Here is a 17,223-nt window from a genome sequence, read left to right as displayed (position 1 = left end):
ACCGGCTGTTCTGACTCACAGACTGTAAGTACGTTTTCATATTTAAAAAAATTGCCACTGATGATTCAAACACAGTTGTGAGCAGTGTAGAGTAGCGCTTATTGTTTGTCACTTCTCTGATCACAAATACAGACCCGGTTTTATGTTTATGCAGCGCGATGCAACACAATGTGTAAAAAGACAGTACAAGTTATTATAATCCATAACTAAGTCCACACTGGATGCTACAAATGCCTAGTTTCTAATGAGTTTTAGTGTTTTTGTCTCGTCGGCATAACATTTCTGTCACCTGCTTGAGGTATTCAGCCAATCACAACGCACTGGATAGGTGATCAATCAGATCACATCTCTATTTTCAGAGCATTGAGCTTTGTAAAAATCTATGCGTTTCAGAAAGGGGGCATTAAACAACAAACACATTGCATTCTTAGCAACATCATATAACCCCTTTAAAGATGTCTTGTGTTGCAAACTAACAGTTTTGTACTTCCATGGTGAATGTATGAGCCCTAGTGGCTGCCTGTGTAACTTAATGAATACCGTATTTTCCGGACTATAAGTCACATTTTTTTTTCATAGTTTGGCTGGTCCTGCGACTTATCAGACACTTATCAGTCAGGTGCGACTTATCAAAATTAATTTGACATGAACTGAAATTAATCGCGGCTGTAGACGGTAATGTTTTCTCTTGGTTCTTGGTTCTAAATAAATGCGACTTATAGTCCAGTGCGACTTAGATACGTTTTTTCCTCATCATGATGTATTTTTCAGTCTAATGTTGCAAATGGTAATTTGATAAATGGAAGGACATATTCATGTTTGGTTGTAAGATCATTTTCCTTGGTGAACATATTAGTTAACATCACTGTAATGTAAAACAAGAAATACCTTTTTGAAGGTGATATTTTCTTCTCACTAAAGTTCGGTCCATCACCTTTTGAATAATCACTCTTCACAGAAACAGAGCTGAGCACATGTGAACCTGATCTTACACTAGAGACACAAAAAACAGAGAAAACAAACACTATTACTATTCTTCAGTCTAATGTTGCAAAGGACATATTCATGTTTGGTTGTAAGATCATTTTCCTTGGTGAACATATTAGTTAACCTGTTAGCCAGCACTAAGATATGAAATGCTTTAGTTGTTTTGATGATATTGCAGTACGATGACAAATATTACAGCAAATCTTACAGAATTAAATCATACATCTCGATTTAATTCTCTACAGTGTGTTGTGCATGATGACAGATTTGGCTAAATTTAGTAATAAATAAACAATGGATAACTGTAAAATGGTTGGAGGAAAAGTTGAAATACCTCTTGTTACATGGCGTTTTCTCACTAAAGTTCGGTCCATCACCCTTTGAATAGTCACTCTTCACAGAAACTGAGCTGGACAGGTGTGAGCCTGATCTTACACTAAAGACACAAAGAACAGAGAGAAAAAACACTAGTACTGGACATTCTTCAGTCTAATGTTGCAAATGGTTATTAGATAAATGGAAGGACATAATTATGTTTGGTTGCAGGATCATTTTCCTTGGTGAATGTATGCCTCCTTGTGGTTGCCTGTGTAACTGTATTACTTTAATAAAGCTCCAGATTGAGTTCAATAAAGAGTAAAGCAGACATTGTGTTCTCTGATTTAAACTTGTATTTAGTAAAGGAACACTCCGACTTTTTGGGACTTTAGCTTATTCACAGTATCCCCCAGAGTTAGATAAGTCCATACAGTCCAGTCCAGTGCGACTTAGATACGTTTTTTCCTCGTCATGACGTATTTTTCAGTCTAATGTTGCAAATGGTAATTTAATAAATGGAAGGACATATTCATGTTTGGTTGCAAGATCATTTTCCTTGGTGAACATATTAGTTAACATCACTGTAATGTAAAACAAGAAATACCTTTTTGAAGGTGATATTTTCTTCTCACTAAAGTTCGGTCCATCACCTTTTGAATAGTCACTCTTCACAGAAACAGAGCTGAGCACATGTGAACCTGATCTTACACTAGAGACACAAAAAACAGAGAAAACAAACATTATTACTATTCTTCAGTCTAATGTTGCAAAGGACATATTCATGTTTGGTTGTAAGATCATTTTCCTTGGTGAACATATTAGTTAACCTGTTAGCCAGCACTAAGATATGAAATGCTTTACGTTAGTTGTTTTGATGATATTGCAGTACGATGACAAATATTACAGCAAATCTTTCATAATTAAATCATACATCTCGATTTAATTCTCTACAGTGTGTTGTGCATGATGACGGATTTGGCTAAATTTAGTAATAAATAAACAATGGATAACTGTAAAATGGTTGGAGGAAAAGTTGAAATACCTCTTGTTACATGGCGTTTTCTCACTAAAGTTTGGTCCATCACCCTTTGAATAGTCACTCTTCACAGAAACTGAGCTGGACAGGTGTGAGCCTGATCTTACACTAAAGACACAAAGAACAGAGAGAAAAAAACACTAGTACTGGACATTCTTCAGTCTAATGTTGCAAATGGTTATTAGATAAATGGAAGGACATAATTATGTTTGGTTGCAGGATCATTTTCCTTGGTGAATGTATGCCTCCTTGTGGTTGCCTGTGTAACTGTATTACTTTAATAAAGCTCCAGATTGAGTTCAATAAAGAGTAAAGCAGACATTGTGTTCTCTGATTTAAACTTGTATTTAGTAAAGGAACACTCCGAATTTTTGGGACTTTAGCTTATTCACAGTATCCCCCAGAGTTAGATAAGTCCATACATACCTTTTTCATTTCTGTGCATTCTGTAAGTGTTATTTGACGCACCCACCGCTAGCCTAGCTTAGCACAAAGACTGGATGTAAATGGATAATGGTAGCATAGTAATTCCAATAAGTGACAAAATAATGCAAACATTTTCCTATTTACATGTTGTGATCTGTATAGTCACATCGTGTACAAATAACAAGGCTATATGAGACAGAGACCATGTTAAATCACATAAATACTAGGAACTATATTCTCACTAGGCGTAGGAGCACAGCTAACCTTACTTGGGTGGAGTGGCTACTTGGGCGGAGTGATTAGCGCAGTACACGAGACGGCCTGTTGATAGTTCCGTAAACAAAACAAACGTGACTAACTAGATAGAGGTGACTAGTGATCATGGCCGACTTTGAGGAATTGTCAGACTCAGAGGAATTTTACTGTGTATCAAACCAAGATCCAGAACCATTTAGTTTTGAGCCAGAATACACAGATGAGGAGTTACAAACTTTGGAAGCTGTAAGACGAAGGGAGAATCAGAACGAACACGGACTGGTGGTATAAATGTGGAACATGCCAACCTATGCCGACAGAAACCGAGTGCCCGGCAGTTGTCGTTTTTTTCCCCATTGTGACAAAATCAACTGGAAGAAATGCCCCATGCCGAGTGAACCTAAAGTATCCTTTAGCACACGTTTCATGGTCCATGTGGCAACTTGCATTTTTTCAAAATAGTCGTCTACAGTAAAATGTTCAAAGCAAACAAAATACTTTGTGAAGGTGTTAACAGGTGTGATGGGAACAAGTAGGAAACGATTCATCAGGTCAGCGTTTTTGGTTGGAATTCTATGAAACATCATAGTATTACCTGGTCACCCCTGTTTTTTGTCACAACTCTTTACAATATAGCGAACACCCATGATTGTACACTATAAAATTACTATCTAGTAATTGCTGACTCTATTACTCCAACTCTGAGCGAACTCTCTGCTCCTCACCACGGCGCGTCTCGGGTGCTGCGCTAATCACTCCGCCCAAGTAGCCACTCCACCCAAGTAACGTTAGCTGTGCAAGTTTTGTCACTTATTGCGATTACTATGCTACAATTATCCATTTACATCCAGTCTTTGTGCTAAGCTAGGCTAGCGGTGGGTGCGTCAAATAACACTTACAGAACGCACAGAAATGAAAAAGGTATGTATGGACTTATCTAACTCTGGGGGATACTGTGAACAAGCTAAAGTCCCAAAAAGTCGGAGTGTTCCTTTAAGGTCCAGTACATACACCACAGTGAAAAGATTAGTTAACATCATTGTAATGTAAAACACAAGAAACCTTTTGAATAGTCACTCTTCACAGACACAGAACTGGACACTAAGAAATTAGCTAATTAGCTATTGAACACCACTCCAAGAGTCCCCAATGTGAGAGGCTTTTTCCATTAACTGCAGGTAATTCTATTTTATTCTAACATTTTCTACATAAAAAACACAACTATTAGCAGTGAACCAACAGCATTTTACTGCCACTATATAAATGATCAATACCTGATAAACATTTCCTGCATCCCTTAATTGACTTTAGACTCAGGCAAAGCTAATTTCCTACTTCTATAACGCTCACAAACGCTGCGTTAGTGGTCCATTGACTCAGTATGACTATTCCCCCCTTCTCACCCCATCAGTGAGTTTCTTCTGATGCTCTAGGTTTATTGTCTTCATGTTTATGATCTCAGTCAATTTTATTAAATTGTAGTGAACCAAACAATTGCACAAATATTTGACAAACCAACTGTGACTCACTGTTGCAGACTTTAAAAAAGAAAAGAATCATCCAATTTATGCATGATCAACAATAAGAGAAACATAAAATACCTTTTAGATGTTGGAGTTTTCTCACTAAAGTTTGGTCATAATAATATGTGAGCAGCATGTATGTACATGATTGTGTTTTTGAGAAAAATGTTATTCGTGGTTAGTGAAAAACTAAAAATGTTAAATCTCTTGAATAAGGCCATAAAACACATAACACAGCTTGTAGCCTAGAATTTTCTTTCTAAATTATGTGAAAAACATCTTACAGAAAACAATATATTGATTTAAATTTTCTAAGACACTATTTGTTTGTAAAAGTCAAATTTAATTAACCCACAACATAATTTAACATCCACTTGGGAGTGCAGTTAAACAGTTTATTAGGAACAATCAAAACTGACTTAAAAAAAAACTGAAATCATTACTCCAGTCACACAATCCTTCAGAAATCCTTTTAACAATCTTACTTTCTACAAAAAACATTTATTGTTATTATTATTATCATTATTATTATTAATGTTGAAAAGAGCTGAGAATTTTTTTTTTTTCAGGTTTTTTAGGGGGGGATTAATTGAAAGAACAGCATTATTTGTTACATTTGTTACATTTATATTATTTAAAATCAAACTTTTGAATTGTATAGTATTGTATATTGTTATTGAAACTTCATAATATTTAACTTGGTAATACATTTAGTCAGTAATTATAGTTTGGAAAAGTCTCAGGAAAAAGTCTAACTAGTAAAATGTTAACACGCTATGTGAAAACTCGTACAAGTATATAAATAAATAAAAAGAGACTTACTCATGTTTATGATCTCTGCTGAATAAAGTGCTTCATTCTTTTTTTCTGAGGAAATTCCAAATTTGCGAAGCAAACAGTAAAATAAAAACTTGAACAGTCTCTCTGCATTGTTTTCTGTTATAGGCGTATTCAAGTCGCTCATTTCAGTGAAACATAAACTGAATAGCGCGTTCAGCGCAGAGGCGTGGTCGCATTAGAAGATAATGAAGGGAGACATGAAAAACGGACATCGCATTGTTTTCATATGGATTACTTTATCACCGATTATTTGTTTTCGGCAGTACTTGCATTGTTCTTTATGTGTTTTTTTTTTGCCTTATTCAAGTGTTTTAACATTTTTAGTTTTTCACTAACCACGCGTAACTTTTTTTTTTCTAAAAAACACAATCATGTACATACATGCATTTCACATATTATTATAGCCCAGTTTGTGCTGATTACAGTGAGATTAGACTTTACCCATTTAGATATTTATAAGAAACTGAAAAAAGCACAAATGTCAGGGCTTGACAAAACTTCTCCAGGCCCCCAAAATACCCTTAGACTCCAGAGGGTTAATAAAAAAATTGTTTTCCTCAAAATAGCTTTTGAATTGTTTTGTCAAAGCCCCCCCAACCCCCACCCCCCCATATCGAGGTTTGTATCATACCTTGGGTCAAAAATCGTGATACGAACCGAATCGTGGGTTTGGTGTATCATAACAGCCCTAGATGAAACAGTTCACAGATACCCAGTTCACCGAGCAGGGCATGATGCTGTGAAGGGAGGAATTTCAGTGAACGCGAATTATGAGTCGGTGGATTACATTAACGAGAGTTATTCGTTCACCTAAAAGATTTGTTCAAAAAGAACAATTCGTTCACGAATGATACATCACTGCTCAGTCTGCAGGTAGAGATGGAGGCGGCAAGAGAAAAGGTGAAGACTGGGGAGTGGAAGCTCTGCAAATACACAAATAGAAAGAGCAAAGTGTGGGAGGCATTTGCAGAAATAATGAAAGATGGTGACCAAAGTGCTGGCTTTGTGATGGCCCAATGACGCTACGATGAGCATTTACTACTTTAAAAAAAACACGGGTCAGGAAGCGGGTCGGGTGCAATATTTTCTTTTTCTTTTTTTGCGGCCCAAGTTGCGGGCGGGTTAGTTGAAAACGTAGCTCGGGTGCGGGTTGTTTATACACTGACCAAACTGAATCAAAGCACATTCACTCTCTGACAGCAGATGGCACTAAACTGCAGAAATATGGCAGCCCTTACCCTGGAAACGCCACAAATAAAGCAGTTGCACAGGCTATACGTTTTCTTTTTCCTTTTTTTTTTTTATCTGAACTACAACATGCCCTAGAGTTTCGATTCTTTATTGTTAATTCACACTTTACATTAGAGCTTCATTAGTTAACATTAGTTAATTCATTAGTTAACAAACTGCAAATGAAAAATTCTTCGGAACATTCATTATTCTAAGGTATTCCAATATTTAATAACATGTTGTTAAAATCGAAAGTGTGTTCTAGCTTAGTCTGCGCAAGCGCGGAAAGCAGCGGAAGTGATCTCTTGCACGTGTACATCACTCATTGTTTACTATTAACCACACGATACGCCACCAATCTGAAATACAATAATTTATTGGTTTATAATTCACCCTATAATCATTCCGATAATAATAAAAATAGGACACATTACTCGCTCTGTTGAAGGCGCGCCATTGGGACTCTCTGGTATTGGGCATCACCTCCAGTCTATACATGGTAAACTAAACAAAATGTGCCAAACGCTGCAGCTTAACAGCAGAGAAAACTCAGGATCTTCAGTCAGGCAGGTGTGTGATGCGATACTGTCAATGTCCTTGTCGTCTTGTAGTTGTTCCATTCATGACAACATATGCTGTCCACTTCTGTTGGCATCTCACAACACTTGATACAAGAATCACCAATTTTGAAGAGATCTCTGTCTCTCTGAGGCTTAAAGACATGATGCTGCAGCGGATGCTTCCTCCATCGCTTTGAGTTCTTGATCTGTGTATTCTGGTTCAAATAAATATGGTTGTGAAAAAAATTCTAAGCGAAATGAAATGTCTTCACGTCAGGTTCTTTCGCAATGATTGTTTTAATGTGACACAACGCGTTTACGTCACCCACAAAGGGGAGCGCTGCATATGAAATCGGATACTACAAGGAGTCAGTAGTGTTTTGATTAGAGGGCACGGGCAAACGTAAAGAGAACATTGTGGCGTGTGTCCATTGCAAGATAGAGCTGGCATACCAAAATCGCATACTGCAAGGAGGAAACTGAGTTGTTGATTTTAAGAGACCCAGGAGTCTTATTTTCTCTTGCATAATTAATATTGCATTTTAATTAAGCAAAAACACATTTTATCCGATTACTCGATTAATCTATGAACTTTTTGGTAGAATACTCGATTATTAAAATATTCGATAGCTACAGCCCTAGATTTTTTTACTCAAACCGCAGTCTTTCAGGCATATAATGCAAGTGAATGGAAATCACGGCTTTGAGAATAAAAAAAATAAAATAAAAAATAAATACAAACAAGACCCTGCAGCTCGTGATGATACATTGATGTGCAAAGACATTAAACAATCGGTGCAAAAAACTGAACAGATTTATATACGTTTTTTACCTCTGATTCACTTCTGTCATGAGCCCTATCTCAACAGCAGGCGACTCACGCGTCTTCTTGCTTTACAGCGGATCACAGACATATAAGTGCATTACTGCCACCTATGTCTCAAATGGACCATTCATGCTCAATCCAGAATCTCAATTACAGTGAAGTGTAAGTTTCAAGCTTGCACAAGCCAAGTATGGTGACCCATACTCAGAATTTGTGCTCTGTACTTAACCCATCCAAAGTGCACACACACAGCAGTGAACACACACACACCATGAACACACACCCGGAGCAGTGTTCATCATTTATGCTGCGGCGCCCGGGGAGCATTTGGGGGTTCGGTGCCTTGCCCAAGGAGACCTAAGTCATGATATTGCTGGCCCAAGATTCGAACCCACAACCCTAGGCTTAGGAGTCAAACTCTCTAACCACTAGGCCACGACTTCCCCACAATTAGGAGTGTCCATTTGAGAGATAGGTGGCAGTAATGCACTTTTAAGTATGTGATCCAAAAAAAAAAAAAAAAGGATATAAATCTTTCCAATTTCCTACACAGATCTATCTTTTCATGTCTTTGCACATCAATGTATCATCACAAACTGCAGGGTATTAGGTGTTGTTTGTATGTTTTTTTTTTGTTTTTTCCTCATCGCCATGATTCGGATGCCCTAGGGGTAAGCAGATAAACAACACATTTTCATTTTTGGGTGAAATTTCCCTTGAACAAACTATAACTATGCATTATTACTCTTCTCCCATCAACAGCTACTACAATGCATAAAACAATTCCTTTTTTAATACAATATAATTTGTTATGAAAAATGTCAAAAAGACATACTTACTAACACAGTCTGTGTGTATCTGACAATAAGAAAACACATGAAATACCTCTTGGTAGATGTTTCCTCATTGAAAACTGGTATATCATCTTTCAACTGATCACTTTTTACAGACTCAGAGCTGGAAACCTCAGAGTCTGAACTTTCCCTAATGACACAAGGAGAGAAAGAAAATAAAATATATTACAAAAGGTACTTACATTAAGTGTGCATTTTTTTCCATCTTTTGACATATCTTACAGTATAACAAGCAAGCAGCTCTAGCTAGTCTTGTTGCTTTGAGTTTTTTGATTGGATTAAGGAAGCGTCTCTTCTTAAATTTTTTTTTTTACATTACCACCACCAAATTGTCCAAGAAATTGAATTGGCATTTGACATACACTGTTATACAAAGCAACACACATTTCATATTTTATCAAATCTAACAAAAATATGATATACTGTTTTAAGTTACAGCAACACAAACAGGAACAAAGGCAAGAGACCTGGCAAATCCCCATTGTTTAAATACCTCAGCTAACCAACTATCATACTATCGGTGACATTACGAATCCCTTTTTGGCATAGAAACATAAGGTGTAATTGAGATGCAAACTACATCTTTACTGGACTCTGCAATCTAGACAAATGTTTGGAATTTTAAGACTCTTATAACGTAACAATATTATCTTATTTTTCAGAACTTTTATTAAAAAAGGGGGGTCGATAGCAAATATAAAGCCAATATTATTATTTTATATTTTTTTATTATTAATTTTAATATTTAAAAAAATCAGAAATCCTTAGACAATGGGTTAAAAATGAAATGTGTAAAATAAACATGCTTATAATTTAGATGACAGTATTAAAGAAATATATAATAATTCAATAAAATATAATTAAAAAGGAAGTAAACACTAACCTAGAGGACACTCAGTATTCTGGGAAGTTTGTGTGCACTGGGATTCATATTTTTTAAATAAAACCAGGGTAACCCTCATTTTACTTACAGCACAAGTTCGAAATTGACATGAATATGACCGTGGACAAATGCATTAAGCACAGCACGAGTCAGAGTATGTGAGTGGAGGGGTGTGATTTTGACTGGAGCGAGGAGCAGATTTTTTAAAAGTCGGAACATTGTGGTTTTCACTCACTCCAAGATTGCTCCACCATTGTTACATCACGAGTTCAAATTATTGCCAGTGGCCCATAATATAGCTTTAGCTTGATACTAGGGGTTGCTTGGTTCAACTTTTTCACGGTTCAGTATGTTTCACGGTTTCAGAGTCACCATTTCGGTACAGTTCTGTATGTGCTACGTTTATGGAAAAACTATACTTTCCATAATAAAAAAGAAGCAGCATATTCTATTCAACTACAAGCAACAGCACAAATAAATACAACAGAGTAAAGATACAAACAATAAACAGTGATTTTCAGTTTTTTTTTTAGGCAAGTCTAGCATACGTTTTTAGGTACAGAAATTGAATAAAGTAATTAAATATAAAAAAGCATATAAGAGAGCTTAAATTTGCAAGCGTTCTGAGGTGTGGGTTTGTGCTATGACTGCTCATATTCCAGCATACGACATACAATCGATCAAGAGTGCATGATTTGTTAAGGTTTTGTTTTTTTTCTCTCTCATCGCTGTTGTTGTAGCCGGCAGCCATATCACCCTGGAGCCCAAGACCGGTTGCCCACTGAAGCTAAGCAGGGTTGAGTCTTGTCAGTACCTGGATGCAAAACTAGGTTGCTGCTGGAAGAGGTGCTAGTGAGGCCAGCAGGGGGTGCTCACCCTGTGGTCTGTGTGGGTCCTAGCGCCCCAGTGTAGTGATGGGGACAGTATACTGTCAACGAGCACTGTCCTTCGGATGAGACGTTAAACCGAGGTCCTGACTCTCTGTGGTCAGTAAAAATCCCAGGATGTCTTTCGAAAAGAGTAGAGGTGTGACCTCGCCATCCAGGCTAAATTCCGTTCCTTTTACTGAATATTTTCGGGTTAAAGCATAATTTAAATAGATACAGCACATTCACACGAAATCACTTTCGCAATAATGCATTCAACAAAATGTAATCTTACAGTGCTAAGTCATCTGTAACTGATTTTGAATGAGAAGAAATCTGTAAGAAATACATCGATCTGGAGTTAAAATAACTTTTGAAAAATTTGAACAGCAGAAAGCAGCAATTATACATTTAATGATGACAACCATGTCATTCGTTTGGCATGTGGTAGGAAAAAAAAGTTTGCACACATTAGCCTAAGCCACTTTGAAACTCTCCTATTATTTTCTTTTCTTTTCTTTAATATAGGCTATGAACATAACATTTAAAACATACTGAAATACTTTAGCCACGGAGCGAAGGTGGAGCTGTGTTTCTAGTATCAGTCAGCGCGGAGTGGAGCGGGAAAGTGTGAACCCAGAGTCGGAGTGATTATTAAATGCTTTGAATGCAGATGGAAAATTGTTGCCGCTCCGCTCACATACTCTAGCTGGAGTTTAAATTTTAAAGCATTGAATTCATATGGACTGACCTTCACACAGAAGAACACGTGATCATGCTGGATACAAGGGATGTGAAATTTCAATCATTTCCATGATCGATCGTCAGTTAAATTATCAATTAATCGTACGTGTGTTTCAGGCTCGGCGCGATCGAAACACCAGAGAGAAAAAAAAACTACACACAGAAAAAAAACTACACACAAAAGTGTCTTCTTTCACGTGTGCACACTCGCAATAAAAACAGAAGATTTGTGCTCTTGTAAATTAAAGCAAACAAACAGAATGCACATTGTCATCCTATTCTTTCTGTCAACTTATGCAGTGCCACCACATTTCTGTTTTAAATCTGTTATCTTAATTAAACCAGCTATATTTCACTTTTTTTTTTATAATGAAAACAAATTGTTATTTTTATGTTAGGTGTATTACTTATATAGGCTGTACATTTTCATTAAAGCATCCCATGTTGTCCCAGGGCTTGAGAACCTGTGCCCCTAGTGAGGTCCATCCAGAAACTTGTAAATAATGGCATCACCTTTTAGTGACATCAGAGAAGACTCCGGGAAAACGTATTTGCTGTTTTGAATACAGAAATTATTTATTTACAAATTATAAGCTCTGATTATGACAAGTGTGGTATAAAAGCTTTGTTTATTAGAGGAATAATAGGCTAACTGGAAAATGTTAGATCGTGATCATGCCCCTGGATGCAGTTTGAACATATAGCCCTCATTTATGAGGTTTTGTTCTGATTTGCCGGTTGGTCACGAATTTCGACAAGTTAAGTAACATTTAGGCATTGTTTGTTTACCTTAATCTTCACAGTCTAACCCTTTTTTAATTTTACAGGTCTTTTTTATTGTATTTCACATTTAAATCATAGTTTTAAGGGAAATTAAAGGTTTCATGAATTAACAATTTCTTTGATTTATTAATTTGCTCCCTTATTTATGGGTTATTTAGGGAACAAAATTATTGAAACTGACAGTTGACAAAATTAATAAATTGCAGGAACGAATTAACAAGTTGTAGGATAGCCTTCTGTCCGCTGTCTCGCAGCCCTTCAAAGCACACGATATGAAACAATTACCTGGGGAAATGACTTAGATACTACATTTCTATTGCTTTCCATTTTGAAGAACTTTTGTGTTGTTTCTATCTATAAAGTAATGTACTTTAAAAGTTTAAATCAAATGAAAAGCTTAATTTGTACATTGTGAATGAAATGATGATGCATTTATATAATGTCACCGTCCCTCACAGCCGCTCGCATGTGTTGAGTGCGCACAAGCCGCACGTAGCCCAACATTCTATCCGTTAACCGACCATCGACAGCTTTAGTCAAGTCAAGTCGAGTCTGCTTTATTGTCAATTTCCACATGTACAGTACGTACATACAGAGAATCGAAATTGTGTTACTCTCAGACCCAGGTGCATACAGATAACATGTTTAACAACTGGTTTATGATAATCAAAACAGTCCTGAGCTAGATTAAGCTTTGATCTCTGCAAACCAATCTATCACTTTAATCAAATATTTAATAATGCTTAATACTGTAAAACTGCTTGATTTAAGGTATTGCATAAAATACTATAGACATGACGTAAATGCTTTATCTAACCAAACTTTTATTTGCTCTAAACTCAAAGGATCAGTGAATACATTGTGGTCATAGCACTCAGCTTTAAAATAAGATGTAAGAACAAGTTCAAACAAAAACATTTTAAGGGATAATGTATATGGTCATACTCTCAGACTTTGACACAATAGTGAGAAAATCGTTCTTTGATTAAGTGGTTTTCTTGTGATAAACATAAACATACGTGGTGTATAAAATGATTCTTTGAAATCAGACACATTCTTACCTCTGTTTCTTTAAAAAACTCATCTCAGTGGAAAAGTTCTGTCTTCATGTCTCTAAACAGCTCAACACTGCGACCAGTGATGCAAACTTTAATGTGTCAGTGAAGACAATCAGCTGCTCAGTGTGACCTGGAGAAGACACTATATTACTGTGATGAATAATATGATAGTTCAGAGTTAAAGATGATGAAAAATTGAGAAAAACTAAGTAAGCAACAAACAATGTATAAATAAAATCAATCAGTCAGTGTTTCATTACTTTGTTCATTTGAAAATTATGCATATAGTGTGTGTGTGTGTGTGTGTTATGGATAGACAGACAGATAGATATATACATACAGCCTCAGAGTCTGTTCATTGTTTTATGTCTGTTAATATATTTGAGATTTTACAAATCCTAAATTATGCTGATGTGCGGTGACTGGTAATTTACTTAAATTTCCACAACGAGGTAAGTCTACGCAGTGAAGAATAATATAGGGAACAGTAAAGCAGCTGTACGTATTATTTATTCATGCTGCATGCATGGAACTGTCGTTCTATATGTAGGCAGAAATACTACATAGTAAATACTAAATACTATATACTATATAAAAGAAGATTTCAAATTTACAAAATAACAACGCGCGCACGCCCGCTTGGCCTGGACAGGCCTTCAACATTTCTGACTGCGTCATCGTCTAATACATTCCAAAGTACTGTAAATTCGCATTTAAATCACGGTTACATAAATAAAATTCCTCAAGTAACTATAGAATTTTAAAATTTACCTGCAGTAATACGACAAACTTGTTCACCAAAAAGGGAATATACGTTTTTGCAACACTTTCGATTTCGACTGCTCGCCTATTGTGCGTGTTAACTGGGACTGTGCGCGGGCATGTGAGCTATTTTACCCCCTCCCTCTCTTCTTCTTGTTGTTGTTCTTCTTCTTCGTTGGATTTTTTACGGCAGTTGGCATCCATAGTGTTGCATTACTGCCATCTGTTGTCTTACTCTAGCTTACTCAATTTTAATTAAACTCGTACTACCTTCCAATTCTGCAGCACTGCAACTGAAAAACTGCTTTTATTAAGTCAATGCCATTCTTAAAGTACTGGTACTAGTAATATTAAGTCATTATAATCAGTGATGCTACACTGGATGAAGCATGACACGACATAATAAATCCCTGATAGTAAACTGCCTTGTCCGGTCTCTGAGGTACTGACAGAGAGTTCAAATCACCTGTGTAGACACTAGACAGACTAAACCTGTTGCAAAGCGGCGGTGTTCGTTCTGTTCACTTTTCCGCCACCAAGCAAGCTCATTAACTCCTCATCTGCACACTCTCTTTCAAATAGGTATCATTGCCTTATATCTTGTTAACTTATTTTATTTAATCACTGTCTTGTTTGTATTTGGCCAGTTTGGAGAAAGCCTCACCAAACCTGACCAGCCAGGTGTTTGCAATCAAACAGATGAATGTCTCAAGGGATATCCTGTGAAGGCTTTAATTTTACTTCTATGTGTCTCACTTGTGGACTTTCTGTGTGAGGGGGTCCGCCAGTGTTGAGCATGAAAGAAACTAATTACATGTGAGTGTTTTGCGCTGGGTACTTTTCATTTTGAAATATCATGGTTATCGCTAATACTGGAAACCTATATCACAACACCCGATTAACACGATAATGAGATTTCTTTTATATATATGAAGTGAAGTGAAGTGAAGTGACATTCAGCCAAGTATGGTGACCCATACTCAGAATTTGTGCTCTGCATTTAACCCATCCGAAATGCACACACACAGAGCAGTGAACACACACACACACACTGTGAGCACACACCCGGAGCAGTGGGCAGCCATTTATGCTGCGGCGCCCGGGGAGCAGTTGGGGGTTCGATGCCTTGCTCAAGGACACCTAAGTCGTGGTATTGAAGGTGGAGAGAGAACTGTACATGCACTCCCCCCACCCACAATTCCGTCCGGCCCGAGACTAGAACTCACAACCCTTCGATTGGGAGTCCAACCCTCTAACCATTGGCCACGACTTCCCCAAATATATATCACAATTATCAAACACCTGTATATTGCAAAACCCCTAAGTTTAACTTATTATTTATGAAAAAATATGTTTTGGAGACTTTATTCTAAAAACTTAATCAGATCAGCTACAATGAAATCTAAACTGGTAAAAAAAAGTCAAGTGAAACACTGGTTCCTCCTCCTGCATAATATTTGACTAAAAAACACATTTGGATATAAAACTTTGTTATAGAGCATCCATATTAAGCCCGTTGAGACAGTAAACTACACTGACTTCATCAAAACAGGTCAATTTAGCTCAAAGGGAAGATTTTAAAGGGAATTTGAACAGAATCACTGTTTCACGTCTGATCACTGAGACGCGCCTGCAATTCACTGGACAAGCCGTTTAACATCACATATGCGCTGGATATTAATATCCAAAGTATAGTGAAATATGAATAAGGCTTTATTAGATAAATCTAAGACATAAAAACTAATCTAACACATAAATGCACGCACTCACACATTCACACAAGTTGCAGGAAGATCGAAAGTTAGAGAAAAATTAGTTTAAGAGAATGGAAATGTGGAATTCCAAGTTTACAGCAATACATTAAATTGCAAAGACATGAACAACCATCAATCACTTAATTAACGCTCGCATTGAGTTCCTCAGTGAGGTTAAAATTATATTAGATACACCATTAAAGGTCACAGTCTGGAGGTAAAGTTACTTGCATCTCCTGTGTAAAGGGAGTCCCCTTTGTTGTCATTGAAAGGGGTATCCCGGTGTCGCTGATTGGCTCGAAGTTCAGTAGTCGTTGAAGTGAAGTCTTGGGAAGCACGTGGTTGGGCGTTGGCTAAAGATGCGGAGTTGTGTGGATTGGTTGAAGTGGAACTCGGTTACAAAACTTAACTCAGAAGACAAAACTCTCAAACGGAAAAGAAAAGAAGTAAAGTTTGACGAGACTAGGTGGTGTTTCTTCTCATCGTGCCTAAGTAGCAGCAGGCAGGCCGAAGCACGCTGGAACCGCGCTCAAAGAACAGTGATGACTAAAAGCATGGCTAAAAGCTAAAGCTAAGCAAAGCTAACAGCAAACTAAAAGTAGGCATGACTAATAGCAGAAGCTAAACGCAAGTTAAAAGCAGACATGACTAATAGCAAAAGCTTAACAAAAGCTAAAAGCTAAAAGCCGGCATGACTAATAGCAAAAGCTAAACGCAAGCTAAAAGCTAAAATGTTATGGTGCCCTAAGTATTTAAACTGGCCTGTTGGCCACACCTCAAATGTTGTCTTGAACAATCAGATATTGTCTTGGCTCAGGGGTATCATAAATCATATGTTATCTTATCAAGCATGTCCAAGATGGCGGCCACGTGCAACGCGAGCTGAGACTTGGAGTGTGTATTACCTCTGTATAATTTGGCGTATAAATCACCAGAATGCCCCCATCGAGGAAAGGCCCGACACCGGAGGAGTTCGAGGAGATAAAGCTCTCTCTCCACTCCCTGTGCGGCGATGTGACTGCGGTTAGAGCGCAGCAGGAGCAGCTCCTGGGGCTACTGAAGGTGGTGAAACAACTACGCCTCCGGAACTCGGAAAAAGACCAGCGCATTGAGGATCTCGAGCGGCGAGTGGATGAGCTGGAGCAATACTCCCGCGTGAATGATGTGGTCATCACCGGCATCAAGATCAGGCCGCGCTCTTATGCGAGTGCGGTGGCCGCGGACAGCGGGGAGCTCAGCGACCAGGAGATACAGTCAGTGGAACAACAGGTTGCTTCCTACCTCCAGAGCAGGGGGATAGAGACGGACCTGGAGTACATCGAGGCGTGTCACCCACTGCCCACGAAGAACGGGAGACCACCAGCAGTCATTATGAGGTTTACCAATTGGAAAAAGAAAATAGCACTTCTGAAGCAAGGACGCAAACTGAAAGGCACAAATGTTTTCATAAATGAACACTTGACAAAGAAAAATGCTGACATCACAAGGATTGCACGACAATTTAGAAAACAAGGCAAG

At 37.5% G+C, this 17,223-nt stretch overlaps 1 protein-coding gene across 16 annotated transcripts in view; it reads right to left on the bottom strand.

Annotated features, from left to right (window-relative positions):
• The window catches only part of LOC127986809 (protein NLRC5), a 229,160-nt gene extending 215,086 nt beyond the window's left edge, over positions 1-14,074 (bottom strand). For 3 of the 16 annotated variants that reach the window (XM_052589045.1, XM_052589046.1, XM_052589050.1), the window contains exons 1-6: positions 13,961-14,074; positions 13,193-13,319; positions 8,887-8,985; positions 2,348-2,449; positions 1,910-2,014; positions 1,322-1,423 (exon numbers count right to left, since the gene is read on the bottom strand). In XM_052589045.1, the coding sequence (XP_052445005.1) occupies positions 1,322-1,423; positions 1,910-2,014; positions 2,348-2,449; positions 8,887-8,985; positions 13,193-13,215 (431 nt within the window). In that variant the 5' untranslated portion in view covers positions 13,216-13,319; positions 13,961-14,074. Of the gene's footprint in view, positions 1-888; positions 994-1,321; positions 1,424-1,909; positions 2,015-2,347; positions 2,450-8,886; positions 8,986-13,192; positions 13,320-13,960 lie in introns of all 16 variants that reach the window. The other 13 variants (XM_052589048.1, XM_052589052.1, XM_052589057.1 and 10 more) reach the window with 7 other exon arrangements.
• Positions 14,075-17,223: the final 3,149 nt, after the last annotated feature.

This window comes from Carassius gibelio, chromosome B22 (assembly GCF_023724105.1).
Source record: "Carassius gibelio isolate Cgi1373 ecotype wild population from Czech Republic chromosome B22, carGib1.2-hapl.c, whole genome shotgun sequence".
In the NCBI taxonomy this organism is placed as follows: domain Eukaryota; kingdom Metazoa; phylum Chordata; class Actinopteri; order Cypriniformes; family Cyprinidae; genus Carassius; species Carassius gibelio.
The sequence above is the reverse complement of the archived record's forward strand: the minus strand, read 5'-3'. Positions and strand labels throughout refer to the sequence as shown.